The 17,480-nt window shown below is 43.8% G+C and overlaps 1 protein-coding gene across 1 annotated transcript in view; it reads right to left on the bottom strand.

Moving 5' to 3' along the window:
- LOC143157247 (vasoactive intestinal polypeptide receptor) overlaps nt 1–17,480 on the bottom strand; it is a 122,804-nt gene that overhangs the window by 22,252 nt on the left and 83,072 nt on the right. The window contains exons 5-7 of the mRNA XM_076332035.1: nt 16,963–17,063; nt 14,919–15,051; nt 407–560 (exon numbers count right to left, since the gene is read on the bottom strand). Coding sequence (XP_076188150.1) covers nt 407–560; nt 14,919–15,051; nt 16,963–17,063 — 388 coding nt within the window. The remainder of the gene's footprint in view (nt 1–406; nt 561–14,918; nt 15,052–16,962; nt 17,064–17,480) is intronic.

Below are 17,480 nucleotides of genomic sequence, written 5' to 3'. Positions count from 1 at the left end.
GTCTGGTTCAGTCCAGGAGTCCTGCTTTGCTGGGATCCATCCCGACAATTCAAGGTCAATGCATGGTATCAACTTTTGGATCCCAGTCAGGATCAAAGGACTAAATGACTATAAAGGTGATGAGGAGTTTCAGGCCCACAGTCCTTAAAGACACTAGGTGTTCAACTATCAATTAACCTAGCACAAACTACGTTCTTAAACACCTTTGAAGATTTAGGCTAATGCTGTTAAACTCCTCTGGCCATCACTTGATCTTGCTCCTGGTTGCAATAACAATTCTTGGCAGCAAGGTAACATGTATACTACATCTCTGCCCTGTCTAAGCCTCCAGGTTTGTGGATTAAATTGCTGTTAAAAATGCCTGTCAGGATCACCTCTTGGCATTCAGCTTTGAGAAGATGCGTACCCCAGCCAATCAAGATGTACCACCAAAAGTACTTCCTCTCTGAAAAGAAGGAGATGACCAACAGGGTGTGAAGATACAAGCCCTCCACCAGGAGCCAGAAGAAGTTGGCCATGACGCAGTACTGGAAGAAAACCATCATGGCTTTGCAGCCTACCTGGAAGAGAAGAAACAAAGAGTGGTGAACCGCAGCATGTTTCCATAGTAAACACACCGAATTACCAGCAAACCTTGCTCTGCGTGTATCTTTGGGATTGCTTTTTGCAGCACCTGAAGCCCTTATGGAATGAGCTCTATGGTAAAAAGCCAAAAGCCCTACCAAGCTTGCTTGGGGTGGACATGCTTGACACACGTGAACCCCTGCATGGGCAGTGCAGTGTGCATCCTTGAGAGAGCCAGCTCAGGTCTGGATGCAGTTGGACTGTGTGAGCTTGGAAACTCAAGCTTGGGAACCCTGCTGAGCAGTGACAAACTGATATGCTGGACCACGATCCCTACCAGCATGGTGCTGCTCTCTGTAGGTTTTGGATGTACATCTGTGGGAAGTTGGCTTAGTGGCAGAGTGGATGCCAGAAGGTCCTGCCCTGATGTGCAGCTGCCAGCCTATCTGCTCTGCCAGGCTGGGAGGGGTTCGTGGGGCTGAGCTGTGAAGCAAACCATTGCACTGGTTCAGAAGGACCCTCCAAAAAGGCGCTACTTTGAACTGAGACCAACTCAGTGACTGGTTTATGGTGTAGCCAACAAACACCTGGTTCAGCATGATGGAAATGATCTGCACTGGAGAGTAAACAAGAATGGGTGGGAATTTCTTACGCTATTTTTGGCACTAAAGTCAGCATCTTGAGGAACAACCCTCTGAGTGACTTGGACATCACGGTCCTCCCCATCATTCTCAGTGGAGCTGCCTGCTAGTATTACCTGGCTCCCTAAACCCAAAGAAATGAAGTCTCTGACTTGAACAAACTGATTCCCCAGGATAAAAAAATAAAACAAAAAAACCCAACACCACCCCCCCTTCCCGCTCCTCCCCTCCCCCCCACGTTAATTAGCCCTTGAAAGCGAAGTCCAATTGTAATCACACCATGGCCTGGTAGATATTGCAAAAACTGAAGGAGTTTGAGACAGGGGTTTGAAGAAAGCCAAGTCTACAAAGAATTGTGAATACTCAGTTAGGAAAAGAAGGATTGGGATACATATTTTTAAAATAAAAGGATAAGAAGGAGAAGCAGGGTAAACACTAATGAGCATGGACAGATTTGATTGCATTGGAAAGGGAGAGATTTGAAAACAGAAGGATTGTTTTTCTTCAGGAAATGAATAATTAAACACAGTAACTTGCTGTGTGAAGATTTCACTGCAGCACAGGTAATGGGAACAGTCACCTTACAAAAGAAAAAAAATGGGAAATTTCTCTCTGACAATTAGGGGCCAAACCCACTGCAAAACACCTGAAGGTAGAAATCAGCTGCCCAAAGAAGTATGTCAGCCCTGGCCATTGCCCCAGCATGTGTTGTATCCAGGTCCAGCTGCAGCTTTACAGGAGATCATTGATTGAATCATTACACACATCCACGCTGTCTAAGCATCCTTGAGATGTTGATTCGGCAATAGCCTTGCTGGCTTCGGTGAGTCTGCCTGGCTAATAGCCTGCACTTAGTGGGGCAAGGGCACGAGAATCTGGCTGCTAGCACTCTCTGGTTAGCGGCTCTTCCCTGGTGCTCTGCAATGCTGGTGCTCTTCCCTGCACGTGCAATATGTTGAATTTAGAGCAATAATTGATTTGCACCAGTGACAAGCTCACACTTCCCCCCCCGCTCCCCTCTCCTGCTGAAAACAGTTGCTATGAAACGCACTGGTTAAAAAGAGACGTGTGGAAAGTGTTTTCTCAATACCACATGTTTTGAAGAGGGACTTGTCCCTCCTGATCACTCAAAATTAATTCAACCCTCCCCTGGCACCCGCCAGTATGTCACACTGAGGACCCTCATGGGCTCCTGCTAATCAATTTATATGCACATCAGCTCCCTCCTGTGAGGCGGATAGCATAAGCAGAGACTTGCTGCAGGGCGGTGATGGGGGAAGGTGGAGACAGAGCAGGCAGGTAACTCCCAGGGAGGGAAGGTGACACAGAGCTGAGCTGACAAGGTCTGGGGATGCAGCAGCGTCTTCCCTATGGCATCCCTATGCTCTTTGTTTCTCCCTGCTATTGTGTGCATGTGGCTGTGTGACATTGGCACACCTCATTTCTTTTGCCCAAAGCCTGAGTGCCTGCTTGGTGTGTCTGCAGCCAGTGGGGATTTGCTGGTGTGAGTGTACTCAGCCCAACTGGGGCTACTGAATTCTTTTATGGTTTCACTCTATCAGCAGCTCACAGGTGAGACACGAGGTTTAAGGGAGCAGTTTTGACGCCTCTCAACCACATGCTCCTCAAACATGGATTTGCTTTGGGGATTGAACATTGGGGAATCCTTTCTGGATGGTCGCGTTGAAGCTATGGCAGAGGCATGAGGCTGGAGCATGTCACAAGGAACTGCAATACTTTATGGGACCAGGAAAGGCTGCTCACAAAAAGTGCACGTGATTTCTGCCTAACAGAGACTCTCAGGCAGGGATCCCCAGCCTGAGCTTGCAGAGCTACTGCCGTCACGGAGAGGAAGCTGTGTTGAACTCGGGCTGTGGCAGCAGAAGGCCCAAATCTGGGTGCCCAAATCTATCACCTCTTCTCCCAGTATTGGCAACCATTGCTTTTGTGGTAGTCTCTGGCCCTACCGCCTTCCCTACCGTGGTGGTGGCTTGTTACAGATCTGAGGTGGATCATGCCCATGGGCAGCAGCTGCGTTTTGGCAAATTCTTCTCTGAGGGACCTGTAGCAGATCAATTCTTTGCCTCATGCTGAGGGATATTTGGCTATTTGAGCAGTTGCTACCACCTCAGGCATTTTTTGTTTTACCTGGAGAAAACATATTTTTATGCATCATTTTGAGCACACGGCGATAACGTATTGCAGCCAGGGATCTCCTGTGGCATGGGGATGACCCACACTGGAACAGAATTGGATGCACTGCCCTTTCTTACAAATTAAATCATGGTATTTTCTCGCTGCCTGGGCTTCTTGCTACTATTGCCTAAGCTGGGTAAGTTTAAACCAGACCAGATATTTCTATGAGAGGTGCAGTTTAAATGTTGACGGCAGTGTTGTTCTTCCACTGAATCCTCTTTGACAGCCAACTCAGCAACACATTCGGAAGACAGCCCTTCCTGGCTTTTGAGAGACCTTATTACATGCAGAACTTGCTAATGGGTCTCTATCTTCCTGATCGATCGGATTCAGCCTCAGCATGGCTGTTATAACGCTGGGAAATAAATTCCATGTTTATATAAGATGATTTACCCTTTAGAATACAGACACTAGGCAGAGATAGTAATTAAAAAAGTCATAGAAGACTTTTATCATAAAGAGCAGGCCTCATGATGTGTCAGTGTTGAAAGACTAATGCAGGCTATGTTTAGAAAAGACATTTTCAGCAGGAAAAGCAGCATTACAGCACTGCTTTTTCTATTCTCTCCCCTTCCATTACCTCATTTACAACAGCTTATTTCCCTGTCTTTCTTCAGGGATCTTGCCCCGCTCATGTCCACACGAGATGCTGCAGTGAGATGGTCTTCCTTGGCTTTGTGGATGGCACATCTACCCAAGTGGCTCCTCTCTGCTTCCCCTCTTTGGGACTGCGTTAGACATGGGCCATTTGCTTTTCCCAAGAAGGTCCCCTCCCTTTCCACACGCGCTGCTGGTGACTAACCGCTGAGATGGATTCTGCCTCCAGCCAATGAGGCATAGAAACCTCTTTGACCCCAACAAACACTTTTGTGCTTCTCTTTAAATTCCTCATAGTCAATAAGAAAATTTTCTTATCAAAAGATAAGATAATCTTGATTAATTATTGTAGAAGTTTACTTGAGGATGAGACGAGGCATGTCTTAGACCTACTGTATGGGCCAACCCTCCCTTGCCTTAGTGTGCCCAACCATCTATGCTGTATGAATCTACATTTATGACTGTTTAACTGAGGACTATCTGAAAAGAAGACACTGTGCAAGGGTCAGCTGCTTAAAAGTAGACTGCTAGTGTCATTTTAGGCACTGCCAAGTATTGTGTTGGGCTTCCAGCTGTTGCTCCAGAGGGATGGGGATTTCCTGTGCAGACCTTTGGGATATTCACAGGCATTTTAAGGGGTATGAGATGCCCATGCTCAGATGGCAGAAGTCTGCCCTTTATGAAGAATCCTTGCTGAGACAGCAAGACAGGGAAAAAATGTACATATTGCACTGTACTACTGTCCTGAAAGGCTGGTTTCCTCAAATGTAGACAAATCGTTGAAATAATCCCTATTATTTTATATTTTAGATGGATATTCACACCTGTACAAAGTGCACGCAAAATACTGTCTTACTGGTCATGGAATGTTTAGCATTCCCTGAACACGGGTGTGAATGTCTACCTTCTGGATAGGAGCCAGGCCTATGGTTCTCAGAGAAATGACTTCATTTCAGAATGACGGGCATTATCTCTGAGACAGAGCTGCCCTGAGCATACACCTATGTATTGCCTAACAAAGCAATAGAGAAGGCAGAAGATACCACATTTGCTTTGAAAGAGAAGGGGACTTCTTGCAGTCATTTTAGGGCAAATATTTATGAGCTGTTGATACTTAGGAATGTACGCTGTCCTTTCAATAAGGAGATGGATGAGTAGGGACAAAGCACGTGGTTGGTTAGAAGGCTGGTGTGATGTTGAAATGCGCTTAGTTGAGAACCTGGGCAAAAATTTTAGGGTGTCAATAGTGGGTGAAGTTCAGAGCTTTATGGAATGGTGAGAAAAGCAACAGAGCTACCCACAGCCAGCATGCAGCACAGCACACGTGCTACGGCTGCCATAAAAAACCACAGCCCACTTTGTCAGATCATAGGAAGAATGCACTCAAGATGCAACCAGACTTTCTGAGAAAGAGGCAAAGAGAAGGGACATAAGGGTGGGAAAACCAAGACTGAGCAATAACCCTACCAGGCTTCTTCCCTGTGCCTAGTAGCACTTTATACTTTCAAATAATGTTAGCCTCGAGAGAAACATCTTTCTCCTAAAACTGATGTAGTGACCAGCTGACCCACCTAGAAAAAGGCAGTTCAGATGCTGGAGGCAGTAACTAACTCAGAGCTGAATCTGTCAATGCATTAAATACACGTGTCATACTCCTCGGTGATAATAACTCTGCTCGAAGTATCCCTGCTCATTCATAACTGCTAAGGATCGTCAGTCTTGACCAGCTGCTGAATTTCTCTAGCTCAATATAAACAGCTTAGTTGGACAGGAGTTGGTATGAGGTCTTGAGGGAGGTACACACACACAACCAACACATGTGCATGCATCAGCCTCCTGTGAATGCAACAAAACTCTACAAAAAAAGGTCAATCAACTCCACAGAAATGCTGCGGTGCATCACAGAGCATCACTGCACAAATCTCCCTTGTCTTCTTTATTGGGGATATGGTGTGTTACAGGTTTAGGACTTGGATCAAAGAAGGATTTAGATCAAAGACGTATAAAGGGGTACTTGAGTGATTGATCATACTCCCACCCAACCCATCATAGCTGGCCTGGGAATACATTGCGATGTAAACAATCTGCCTGAGTTTCATTGCCCCGATCATGAGACCTGACCTGTCCCTCCCCGTGTATAACCTCTCCTGTACATGGAAGCGATCCCTGTGCAGACCCCATGTTCCCCCCTCGTACTCTTAAACTTTGTGGCTTCCGGTGGTGTGGAAGGTTTGTGGCAGGGCACCAAGACATATTTAAGTCAGCTTAAAGATATATTTAAGATATCACATGCAATCCTGGGCAATGCTGCAGCTCCTGGCATTATTTATGAAGTTGGGACAGTGCCTTCAGCCCCGTCCCCAGTGCCTTCAGTAAAAGCGTGGGCTCAGATTTGCCTCAATCAATCATGAAACCTGGAGGCCTCAAAATCCTCTTTAAGGTACTTAGGTCCTTTAACCTGGGCTACCCCCACCGATGCAGGAGGAAGAGATTTACATGGAGATTTCTGCAGGCCTCTTCAACAGAAGACAGATGAAAACTCATTTTCTCAGTGACAGATTTATCCAGTACTTTTCTTTTATGTTGCCCAGAAGACATGATCTGTCTGAAGGTCTAGCTGTTGAGTGACTCATGCCGAATTTGCCCACAGCAACAGCTGCTCTTCTCCCCAGCCTGGTCAAGAAGGCTTTCTCAATCTTATTTAAAAGATTTTTATAGATCCCACTCATGATCCTCTTGCTGGGGCACGCTTGGAAGATGGGGTAGCACTGAGCAAGCACTGCCTGCTTTGCAGATGCTGAAATTAAGGTCTGCAAGCACAGGGACTGGCCTAACCCTTCATCTCTATAACTATAGTGCCATTTTAGACACTCATCTGATAATCATAACTAAATTCAGGAGTCACAATCTTGAGCTGATTCCCACCCAACATGCTTAAATTAGATTGAATCCCATCCCAGCTCTTCTTCTGTTGAGATGTCCACCTTAGCCAAAGTAAAATGTAATCTGTAATGATGATGCAATAACCAAAGAATTGCTCTGCTTGTAAGATTACACAGTATGATTAAACCCCATCTCACTATCATGGCACTGGCATTCACACAATTGACAAATTCCCAATTATTTTTAACCTAAATATTGTACAGCACTGTTCATAGCTATGCCTTGTCCATTAATCTCTGTGCATGTTGCGTGGCGATGTCAGGATAGACTTAGTTTCCAAATACATGTATTTGTTTTTCATGGGGTATTTCTCTCTGCTTTTAACTTCACTTTTATTTTACAGAATCATAGAATCATGTAGGTTGGAAAAGACCTTTAAGATCATCGAGTCCAACCGTAAACCTAACACTGCCAAGTCCACCACTAAACCATGTCTCCAAGCGCCACGTCTACATGTCTTTTAAATACCTCCAGGGACGGTGACTCAACCACTTCTCTGGGCAGCCTGTTCCAATGCTTGACAACCCTCTCGGTGAAGACATTTTTCCTAATATCCAGTCTAAACCTCCCCTGGCGCAACTTGAGGCCGTTTCCTCTTGTCCTATTGCTTGTTACTTGGGAGAAGAGACTGACACCCCCCTCGCTACAACCTCCTTTCAGGTGGTTGTAGAGAACAACAAGGTCTCCCCTGAGCCTCCTTTTCTCCAGACTAAACAACCCCAGTTCCCTCAGCTGCTCCTCATATGATTTGTTCTCCAGACCCTTCACCAGCTTTGTTGCTCTTCTCTGGACACGCTCCAGCGCCTCAATGTCTTTCTTAAAACTTATAAGGAATAAGACTTATTTCTTATAAGGTTGGTTACTCTCTGAGAGAAAAAAATGTTGATGGGAAGAGTGGATATACTGTACTGGCCTAGGTATTACTGCCTCTGTTAAGACAGGAAGGGTGAGGATATTCAATGAACTTTGTCCTAGAAAGACGTTGCCCAAGCCAGTATTGTTTACTGGAAAAAAAAAGAAAACTTCTCTTACCCACTCAAGTGGGGATTTTTGTTCCAACTAGAGGCTAGAGCAACCTTCTTTTACAAGTCACCTTCACAGAGAGAAGAGAGGTGGTTTTTCAGTAGTGACTGTTGTTCCTGGCTTGGACTTCTCCTGAGGAGGTGGCTAAGATATAATCTTGTGTCTTTATAGCCTCAGGCTATTTCTTGTCTCATTCCCATACTCAAGGCTATTGGCTTTTACATATCATCTTTTCACTACTTAGTTGGCTTTGACCGAAGACCGAAAAAGCATGCCACATCCACGCTCCTGCAAGAGAAACTGCAGCAGAGAAGACATTTCCAGAAGTTGACTTGGTAAACTGAAAATGTGAATATCAATTTGTTATCTCAGCCTTCTGCTACTGTGCCTAGTCTTCTGCAGAGACAATTTGGCTACACAGGGTAATGGTTTGACCCTACAGAGGCCAATGGCAAAGCCCCTGCCGACTTCAACAGGGCTTCGTGCTGGAGGCCTAATTTGCAGAAATTCGGCATGATGTCAATGGAAATTGTTGACAGAAATTAAACAGCTTCTTACTGGGAGATTCTGTTCCTCCAAAAATGAGCCCTTAGGTTAAATCAATTTGCTGAGCCACAAAAAAAAAAAAAAGAAAGAAAAGAAAAAGAAAAAGTGTTAACTTACCCTTAGCACACTCAACCTTTTGTGTAACAACAAACAAATTAAAAACAAACCAGCAAGACTGCCTAGCAAAAAGCCATCACTTTTATTTCTTCCTTCATTTTAATTGCAGCTGTAGACTAGATTCAAACAGGTTAGCAATAAAAAAGACCCACAAGGTTTATGTTCTACCATGAAAGGGAACTGAGGTCTATGCAAACAAGAAATCTCCTCCTGAATCAACTGGGTGCCTTTGACTCCTTCCTTCCTTCCCTATCATGGAGTCTGACAAGCAAGTAATTTTAAATGATAAATTGCTACATTAGTGGGTGGCTCTGCAAATTCTCCTGGAAGATGCATGGAAATTTTGGGTGTTGAGGACTTAACACTATCTATGAATGAAGAAATTTGACTAAAGAAATTCTTAAAATGCCATCTTGATAGAAACAAAGTGGCTTCTGATTGAGGCATGTAGCCTTCAGTTTGTGAGAGCCTAAGTTGTCAAGTTCAACGCCTCGGTTACAGCAATTTCTCATCTATCAGGACTTATAACAAAGAAAAGACCTTCATGGGAATAATAATCTTATGTTTTGATGATGGACCCTTCAGCTCCTGCTGCCCTTAGTGGCTTCAACTGTAAGTCAACCCTATAAAAAGTACAGCAGATAGATCAACGTAACTGAATTCACGGTCACCATCTATCTCAGGCACAGGGATAAGAGGCCTCAAACACACATTTTCCCTGTTAACATGCTGCTCTGCATCAATGGTGCCCCAGAAACATTATGCAAGAGTGCTCTTAAGCCTTGGCAATAGCAAATTAATTCAATTTATCTTAACCCACTTTCCTCTAGGTCACAATACATTGCATTTTCATGTGTCCATCATTGCCTAAGAGCACACACTGGAATACTTACTCTATGTCAGCTGTCGCTGGGCAATTTATTAAGCCATTATAACCTGGATTTGTGTCTGAGCTTGTTGATTTGTTACCGCTTTCATAAAGCAGAAATGCTATTTCTAGACTGATGAGCTGTGCTGTACAGCCATACACATGCACACACACACTACTGCAGCAAGCTAAGTCTTGCCTGCTCCCATCAAGACTGTGGAAGGATTAGGAAGAAGCTATTGGGCTCAATCTCCATCTCTCTTTCCTGCACCACCACTTCCACTTGCACCAAGGCTGGGCCACTACCGAACCAGGATAGAGTATTATTTCGATGGTCAGAGTATCATTTCTCTAGCAATAGCTCAACCCATACGGACCCCAAAGTCCCATGAGATAACCTTAGCCTTTCTTTGTGCTTTCACCTTTAATGCCAGCTGAAAGCCAGTTGAAAATGGCAAGGCATTTAAAAGTCTGTCTCTGTTAATATGGAAGTAACATGAGACGACCTCTATTTTATGTGCTTGCAACACAGCAAAACCATGTCCCTAAGTGCCTCATCTACACGTCTACAGCTACTGAAAAAGTGTCAGCTGATGTATTTACACATTTTGGGGACTGACCCAACTCCAAATAAAGTCAAGGGAAAGATTCGCATTGTCTTCAGAAAGAGTTCTGCCAGGCTCTTCCCCCAAGCCAGTCATCCAAAGTTCAGCAGATGCCCGCCTGTGCTGCTAAAAAGAGCTCACCCTCCTCTGTGTAGGTGGGAGTAGATGCCTTTCCCAGAGAACGTAACCCAGTGAAAGGGCTGAGTCTCTAATACTCGTTTCATTTTTACACAAGTGCATAAAAAGGCTTATACTCTTCCATCTCTCCAATAGCCTGCATATTGGGGCAGTCCCACATGAGGCAGAGAATACGGATCTGAGTAGCTTCAGGTGGGGGTGTGCTGGAAAAGAAAATGTGTCTGTCTTCAACTTCCATATATAAAGTTCATTTAGGGGCCTGTAGCTGTTATCAATTTGGCCTGAGGAAGCTTATGTGAAAAAAAACAATTTTTCACACTGAAAATATGAGATATCTCTATATGTTCACAATTGCTAAAAGTCCCACCCTCCTTTGCAAAGAAGAAATTTTTGTTGGAATTTGATTGTCTTACTGGAATGCAAAAGGAAAAAGATAAATGATGTAGTCTCCCTTGGCTGAATCCTCAGCAAAGGCAAATTTGAAGAGCTCAGAAAAAGTCATCCTGAATTAATTCTGTAGAACCTGATCTTTGTTTATATCAAACTGTCAGCTTCTTTGTCTTCAGCTAGGCTGGAAATTTAAGTGGTTCATCATTAGGCTATCCAGATATTACAGTAATGAAACTATATCAAAACCTATCCATAAAACCATAAAAAATCAAATGAAACAACAACTGAAGTGTTCAGTTCAATCCTTCTACCAGGTTTGCTGTTTTGGCTACTGTGTTTCACAGGGTGTTCTCCAGGGAGAGAAGGAAAGGGGAAGACAAAGCATGGGAATGCCAAGACGGAAGGTCACTAGGCCTAAGAAAACTAATGTAAAAAACTAAAACTTGTAAGGAGGCCTCTTGAGTCTGGCAGTGACAAAAACCCCAGAAGAATGCAGGCAAATACAGGCTGGAAAGTGACGCAATTTTTCCTGCACTATGAGTAACCGTTGGATGCAATAAAGCCACGTGCGGCAAGTTTTCCATCAGAAATGACCAATTACTGAGGCAGAACGTATTCTGAATGAATCAAAAGTAATAGTTATTGAAGAAGTTGGAGTGGGTGATTTCACAGACCCCTCCTAGCCTGATCATCTCTACATCTGAGTGCTTAAAGCCCAGAGTGACTAACACACTTGAGTATATGCCTATTTTTAAGCAATTTAAGCCAACAGGATGATTCAGTTACACATAATTACAGACATACTTTATGACTGAAGGCATGACATAGAGAAAGAAAGTGGTTTTGGTCTACTAATGACTGTTGGTACCTTGGGAAATATGCTGTGTGTGTATGTGGCCATCAGACTCCTCTGCTGTTTCTACCCCTCTAGAAAATTCAAGGTCCCTGCAGTGTTTTCTTTCCCATTGGAAAATCCCACAGTGGGCTTTTGGAGGGCCAGCCTTCTCTGAAGGTCAGCCTACATGCTTCTACACGAGCCAAGGGATCCCCATTGTGCCTAAGAACAAGCCTAATTGATCTGGGCAGCTGGGGGGAGGAGAAGGCGTGAGGGACATTTGTAAAGCTCCTGCTGCTGAGTTTCCTTGGTGTGGGAGAAGGGGCCTGGGCCACTTTGCGCAGGTCCTGGGATCAATGATCATTTAAGCCTGCTACATTTAGCTATGAAAACAAGCCTTGCTTGCCAGCTCAGGGTTTCTGCCCCATGGAAACAGGCTGAATTTGTCACCCAAGCAGCAAAACTTTTCTTTCCCCCAGGAGTGGGTTTATCAAGAAAGAAGGACCAAGGAATTCAAGGAGGCTCCGGGTGCCACACATCACTCTGTAAACATCACCCAGTGCATGGTGCATGTTCTGGCTCACATGATGGCTCGGTGATGCTCATCACATGTATTTTGGCTGCATTACTGCTGCATTCTCAGGCTCTGTGGCCCACAGAAATGCCCAACAAACTTAATTTTTCAGGGTGTTCATGTTGAACTTAATGGTAATCCAAAACTATCTGAGTTTAAAAAGGCATAGAGTTAACACCGTAACCGAGGTTTCCCACGCTAGGTAAAATGAAGTAAAAATGCTATTGCAGCAAAGCCTATGAATAAGTTTTTTTTCGATTACATATATACCTACATGTAGGGGAGTTTCTACTTGATTGGAGCATTGGCACATTTGTTGGTGGAGAACTTAAAATATTTTTGTGTGGCTGGTGCATAAAACAATTTTAAGTCTTCTTACTGCAACAGGCAATGCCAAATTCAGGAATTCGGTCCCTTCATCAGAAATGTTGGGAGCAGTCTCTGTTCGTTTGGATTTTATAGCCCTGAATCTGTTCTGGAAGGGGGGTGCCTTTATCCTTTTTTCCTTAAGGAACTAAATGTTTCTCTTCTAAAAAAACCGCTATTATTGCTTTGGCTTTGCCCTCTTCTAAAACAGCATAGTGGTGAGAGCATTCACTAAATTGAACTGTTTGTTCAAATCTCTCCTCAGAATGAATGAGCTCAAGGCCATATCTAGCCATTATACACAAAACCTTCAGTAAATTGTGTGTTAGGCCCTGGGTATATGAACTAGTGCCCAGGTCTCCCAAGTCAAAACTTTAGCCTGCAAGTTCAATGCACAAACAAACCAATTATTTAACGTAACTCAAGTCAACCTAACCCAACCAAACCCACATAAGCACAATGGATTTTATAACTATTTCTGCAAACAGATGAATATTAGGAGAGGCATTTTGACTGCGTTTCATGTTGGTATTTTTTCCCTATGACCTAAAAGGTTGTCCAAAATGTTGGGTCTAGATGGGTGCAGAGACAGATTTGTTCCACATATTTTTATAACCCTTGTGCATCATCCAGCCATTCACCCTGAGCTGGCATTTAACATGAAAATACTCTGACGGGGAGAAACACACACAATGGTGGTAGCCATGGGTCTGCCCGAAAGCGCACTGGCTTCCAGGAGCTGTGGATTCTGCAGGACAAAGTCCTGTATTTATACACAGAAGTGTTTCTGGATAGACGGTTGAAGCGAACACTTCTCACACACCTTTCTGCAGTCGTGCCTCAGTCACGACCCAGTGCAAACTCCCGCAGGGGTGAGAGGTTCGTTCAAACTCTATGGCTCATTGGGTTCTTGGCTCCTCTGCCAATTAGCATTGTCAGTTATCTGTGGCAGCAGACACGGGGCAATTTTTTATTCCAGTTTATGTGTCATTCTAACCATTCACGGACCTTCACAATAAAACCCCATTGCTAAAGAATACAGATCCCGGAGAACCACAGAGGGCAAAAAAACCCAGAGGGTCACTGCAGCGGGAATGTGTCGTGCTGCAGACAGTTCTCGGGGAAAAGCTGGGAGTGGGCTGCTCCGATATCAACTGAGAGGTGCTCAAGAAGAAAGGTTGTTATAACAGCAGGGACAGGACTCAGGGTAAGGATACAGAAAAGCCAGGAGGCTAGGAAGGAATTGGGTGGATGGAAGAGAAAAGAGAATCCTTTTTCTGGTGCTGTATGACATAAAAAAACAGGTCCAGAAGCGATCTGCTGGACTGCTGTGCCCAGTCCCCTGCTATTACCAGCAAGCAGCTCATCTAACATTATGAATTTATTATGGAGGGTTCCTTTTTTTTTTTTTCCCCTGACTTCTGATCACAACTCCTTATTTTGGTGATTTCAATTTCCTGCCTAAATTTATTCATGACTAGTGTCCTCTTACGTCAATACGGCCTTTAGATAAACAGCTCTTCTCCCTCCTTAATGTTTGCTCCAGCTGATAACACTGAGTTTGAAAGTGAAAAAGATATCCCAACTCCTTTATTCCCCTCATTTATCATCCCAGTGGGGAAATCTCACAGTTGCAGACAGCTAGCATGGGATACAGATCCAGATGAAAAATAGACAATATGATGTCTGCACATAGATTTCCTGCCTAAACTCCGGCAGAGATCTGGTCACTGCAATCAGCAGAGCCCAGAGACCCATCCAAACGCAGGTGCCTTCTTCAAAGCGAGGTGAAGAGCTCTCCAGACTCCAGTGAGTCTATTAATTAGAGCTCGACTGACTATGGTTGCACTTTACACATGTAGCTCATGTATAGGTACTTACCCCGTAGATACCTGAAGTTAGTTATATGAATCTGGATCTGACTCCCACCCTCACCGAAGGGAAAGGTTTTACTGAATCCCTAAACACAGGACTGCAAGTCTCCTTTGACCAGAATATCCAAGAAATTAGCATGGGACTGGGAGATGGACACAGGACTGATGGGAGCCCCAAAATCTTATCATAGAATCATAGAATCATTAAGGTTGGAAAAGACCTCTAAGATCCTCGAGTCCAACTGTCAACCCAACACCACCATGTCCACTAAACCATGTCCCTAAGCGCCTCATCTACACGTCTTTTAAATACTTCCAGGGATGGTGACTCCACCACTTCCCTGGGCAGCCTGGTCCAATGTTTAACCACTCAATGTTTAACCATCTTGTAGAGCCCCAGTCGTGGGTTTGACCTCAGAAGGGAACAGATGCCTATAAACTTTTGACCCTGCTAATTTATTTTATGCCTTTTCCATGCAAACTAAACTGCAGCAGTCATGTTTTTGTTTCTTTCAAACGAGAAAAAAAATTGAAATCTTCCCAAAGTACTGTCTCACGTGCATTTGCAGGGCAATTTTTGGTGCATTGTTTAAGAGGGGCAACAGAATAAGTTGGAAACTTCAATGTGTGCGGCTACTTACTGAACTCACAAAGCAGTGTTCAGATTCTCCGCTTTCAAATAGGATGACATCTTTTATGAAGACTGCGATGGCTCTCATTATGAAGGACATGAAGAGGTGCATATGAATATAATTTCGAGTACAGTGTAGTTTTCTGTTGGGAAGAGATGAAACAACATTTCTGAATAGCACGGCTTCTCAAAAGCATTATTTATCTGTTTACATGTTTCTTCTGCCAAGACATAGACTTACAATTAAACATTAGAACAGAGCCAGACTATGTTCTGATGTACATCACTGCAAATTCACTTAAGCCTTTTTAAATCCACAAAATATGTGGCAATCCATACATCTGCAGCAGTGTTGCGGCTTTTCCAATTCTCAGAAAAAAAGGTCAAAATACAGAATGACAGAAAACAGGTCCATCACACTGCTCTCCACTGGAAAAGAAATGGTTTTGACTGAGCAAACTGTGCTCGTGATAAAGGTCTGTTTTCTACAGAATGTTTGTACTGCAGTAGTTCTTTTCAAAGTGAAATGTTTCTTCAGGAAGAGAAATAAATTCTTAGCAGCAGCTGCCAAAATTAACACGTATTACAGGTTTTCTGGAGCAATATGAACTATATTTTCACTTAAAAATGAGTAGTTATTAATGATTGAGAACAACACCAGGGTTTTTCTGTCCCTTGCCCACTAATATTTTGAAGATGAATTCTGATCAAGTAGGTCTTTTTTTTCAAGTGAGACTTTACATCAGCTAGATGGAGGGGCCTAATACTCTGGAAATGGGTACTTTGTACAGTCATCAGAACCACAGCAGACCTCACTCAGCAACATGATCAAATCACCACCTCTTAATGAGTCACTGTGCATTGGCAGAGTTCATGCTCTTAATCTCTGATGATGCCATGATAATGCGACTGAGCTGAGTCCTTTGTACTGCAGGCGAAGGCAAGTCAAATTCCCCTGTTTCTCACAAATGAGGAGCGTGAACCCCGACAGTTTCACCAGCTTGGCTGGCACCTTCTACCTTGTTGAGATGAGATAATTTGCATGTGTGTCTGATTCACTCTTCCCTTGTAGGAGGAGTGGAGAGAGCGTGTGTGCTGAGAAGTGCAAAGATCTTGAAGGGTGAGGCCAGTCTTGGTATAAGTGTGAGAGTTACCCTAGAACGTACGCTGTTTCCTACAGCTTTCTTTGGGGGTGATGCCTGGAGCAGACTGTCATAAATTGGACAACCATATAACGCATTTCAGGGAAGCCACTGGAGAGTGGCATGAGGAGATGGAATCACATCTAGAAGGTTCTTCCATCTGCTTTTTGCTGTTCTCCCTATACATAAACAACATTATAATAGGAGATTACCTTATATGCAGACTTCATTGGAGGCACCAAAATTTAGATGCCTGAATCTATTATAAACAATAGACACTAAGGATTAATTCATTTGCTGCAATCTAGGCATCTAATGTCATTTGATATGCTGTAGAGTATCTGCCCACCAATCCATAAGGGCCTGGATCTCCCGAAGGTCCTGCATCATATCTGCTACCCTTGTGCACATCTCAGAGACTCCAGCATGTCTAAAAAGGCTCTGGGTGTCTTTGTCTTGCCATAGAGCTATAGCAGGAAGCACTTCTGAAATAGATTTTGGGAGGTAGTTTTGGGGTGTGATTCACCTGTACTGTTTTGAATATCTACTTTAGTAGAAATGCATCATTCCACAGTATCCATATATTCCATACTGACTAGGTCTCTGTGGACTATAACAAGATTATGGGACAATGGCCTCTAATACAGAGATCCATCACGAAACAATCTACATTTAGTGAGATGAATCCCACCTAAATAATTGAACTGGGGTTATAACTCTCACTCAAAGGCCACAAATCACATACCAGAAAACAGTGGTACTGAAATATGGAGGAACTTTCCTCCCCTGTCCAACCGAGACTTGACAAAAGTCTTTTGGATCCATCTGTAATACTCATAGCCTATAACTTAAACAGCCACTACGTCCACTACGTCACCCCCTTACCTATGCCTTTTTTGCTCATGGTCTTACCTGAAGAGACATAAAATGATCATAGCAGCCGTGAGAGCAATGAGCGATAAGGTATGTCCAATGGTGTAGCCGGTCTTGACTGTGCCATAGAACGCCGTTTGCTAATGTGAAGGAAAGAAAAAGAACAGGTCTTTCAAAGAGCTGCCAACATGCATTCCGAAATACACCATCACTGAGCTTTTACTGACTTTCTTGGTGAGACAAGGAAATCATCCTACTCCATTCTCTTAAAAAATCTCCAACTCCTTCACCCTTTAAAATCACATCCAGTAGCGTACATGACTCGAATACCACCAGTGTGAATAAGAAGAACGTGTCTGGTTGCAGTAGAGCTTGGATCACTCCAAAACCAGGTTACAGTTACACAAGGGAAAAGTTCATGCAGGAAGGAGTCTGATTTGACACTTGCAGAGACAGCCACATGGTTATAAGTTTGTGGAACAAGAATGACTAATGTTCAGTTAAACAGCGCACTGACACATCGGCTCTGAGGTGGTGAGTATGATGAGCTTCATGTT

Source organism: Aptenodytes patagonicus, chromosome 2 (assembly GCF_965638725.1).
Source record: "Aptenodytes patagonicus chromosome 2, bAptPat1.pri.cur, whole genome shotgun sequence".
Lineage (NCBI taxonomy): Eukaryota > Metazoa > Chordata > Aves > Sphenisciformes > Spheniscidae > Aptenodytes > Aptenodytes patagonicus.
Note: the sequence above shows the minus strand (reverse complement) of the source record. Positions and strands in the feature narration are given on the sequence as shown.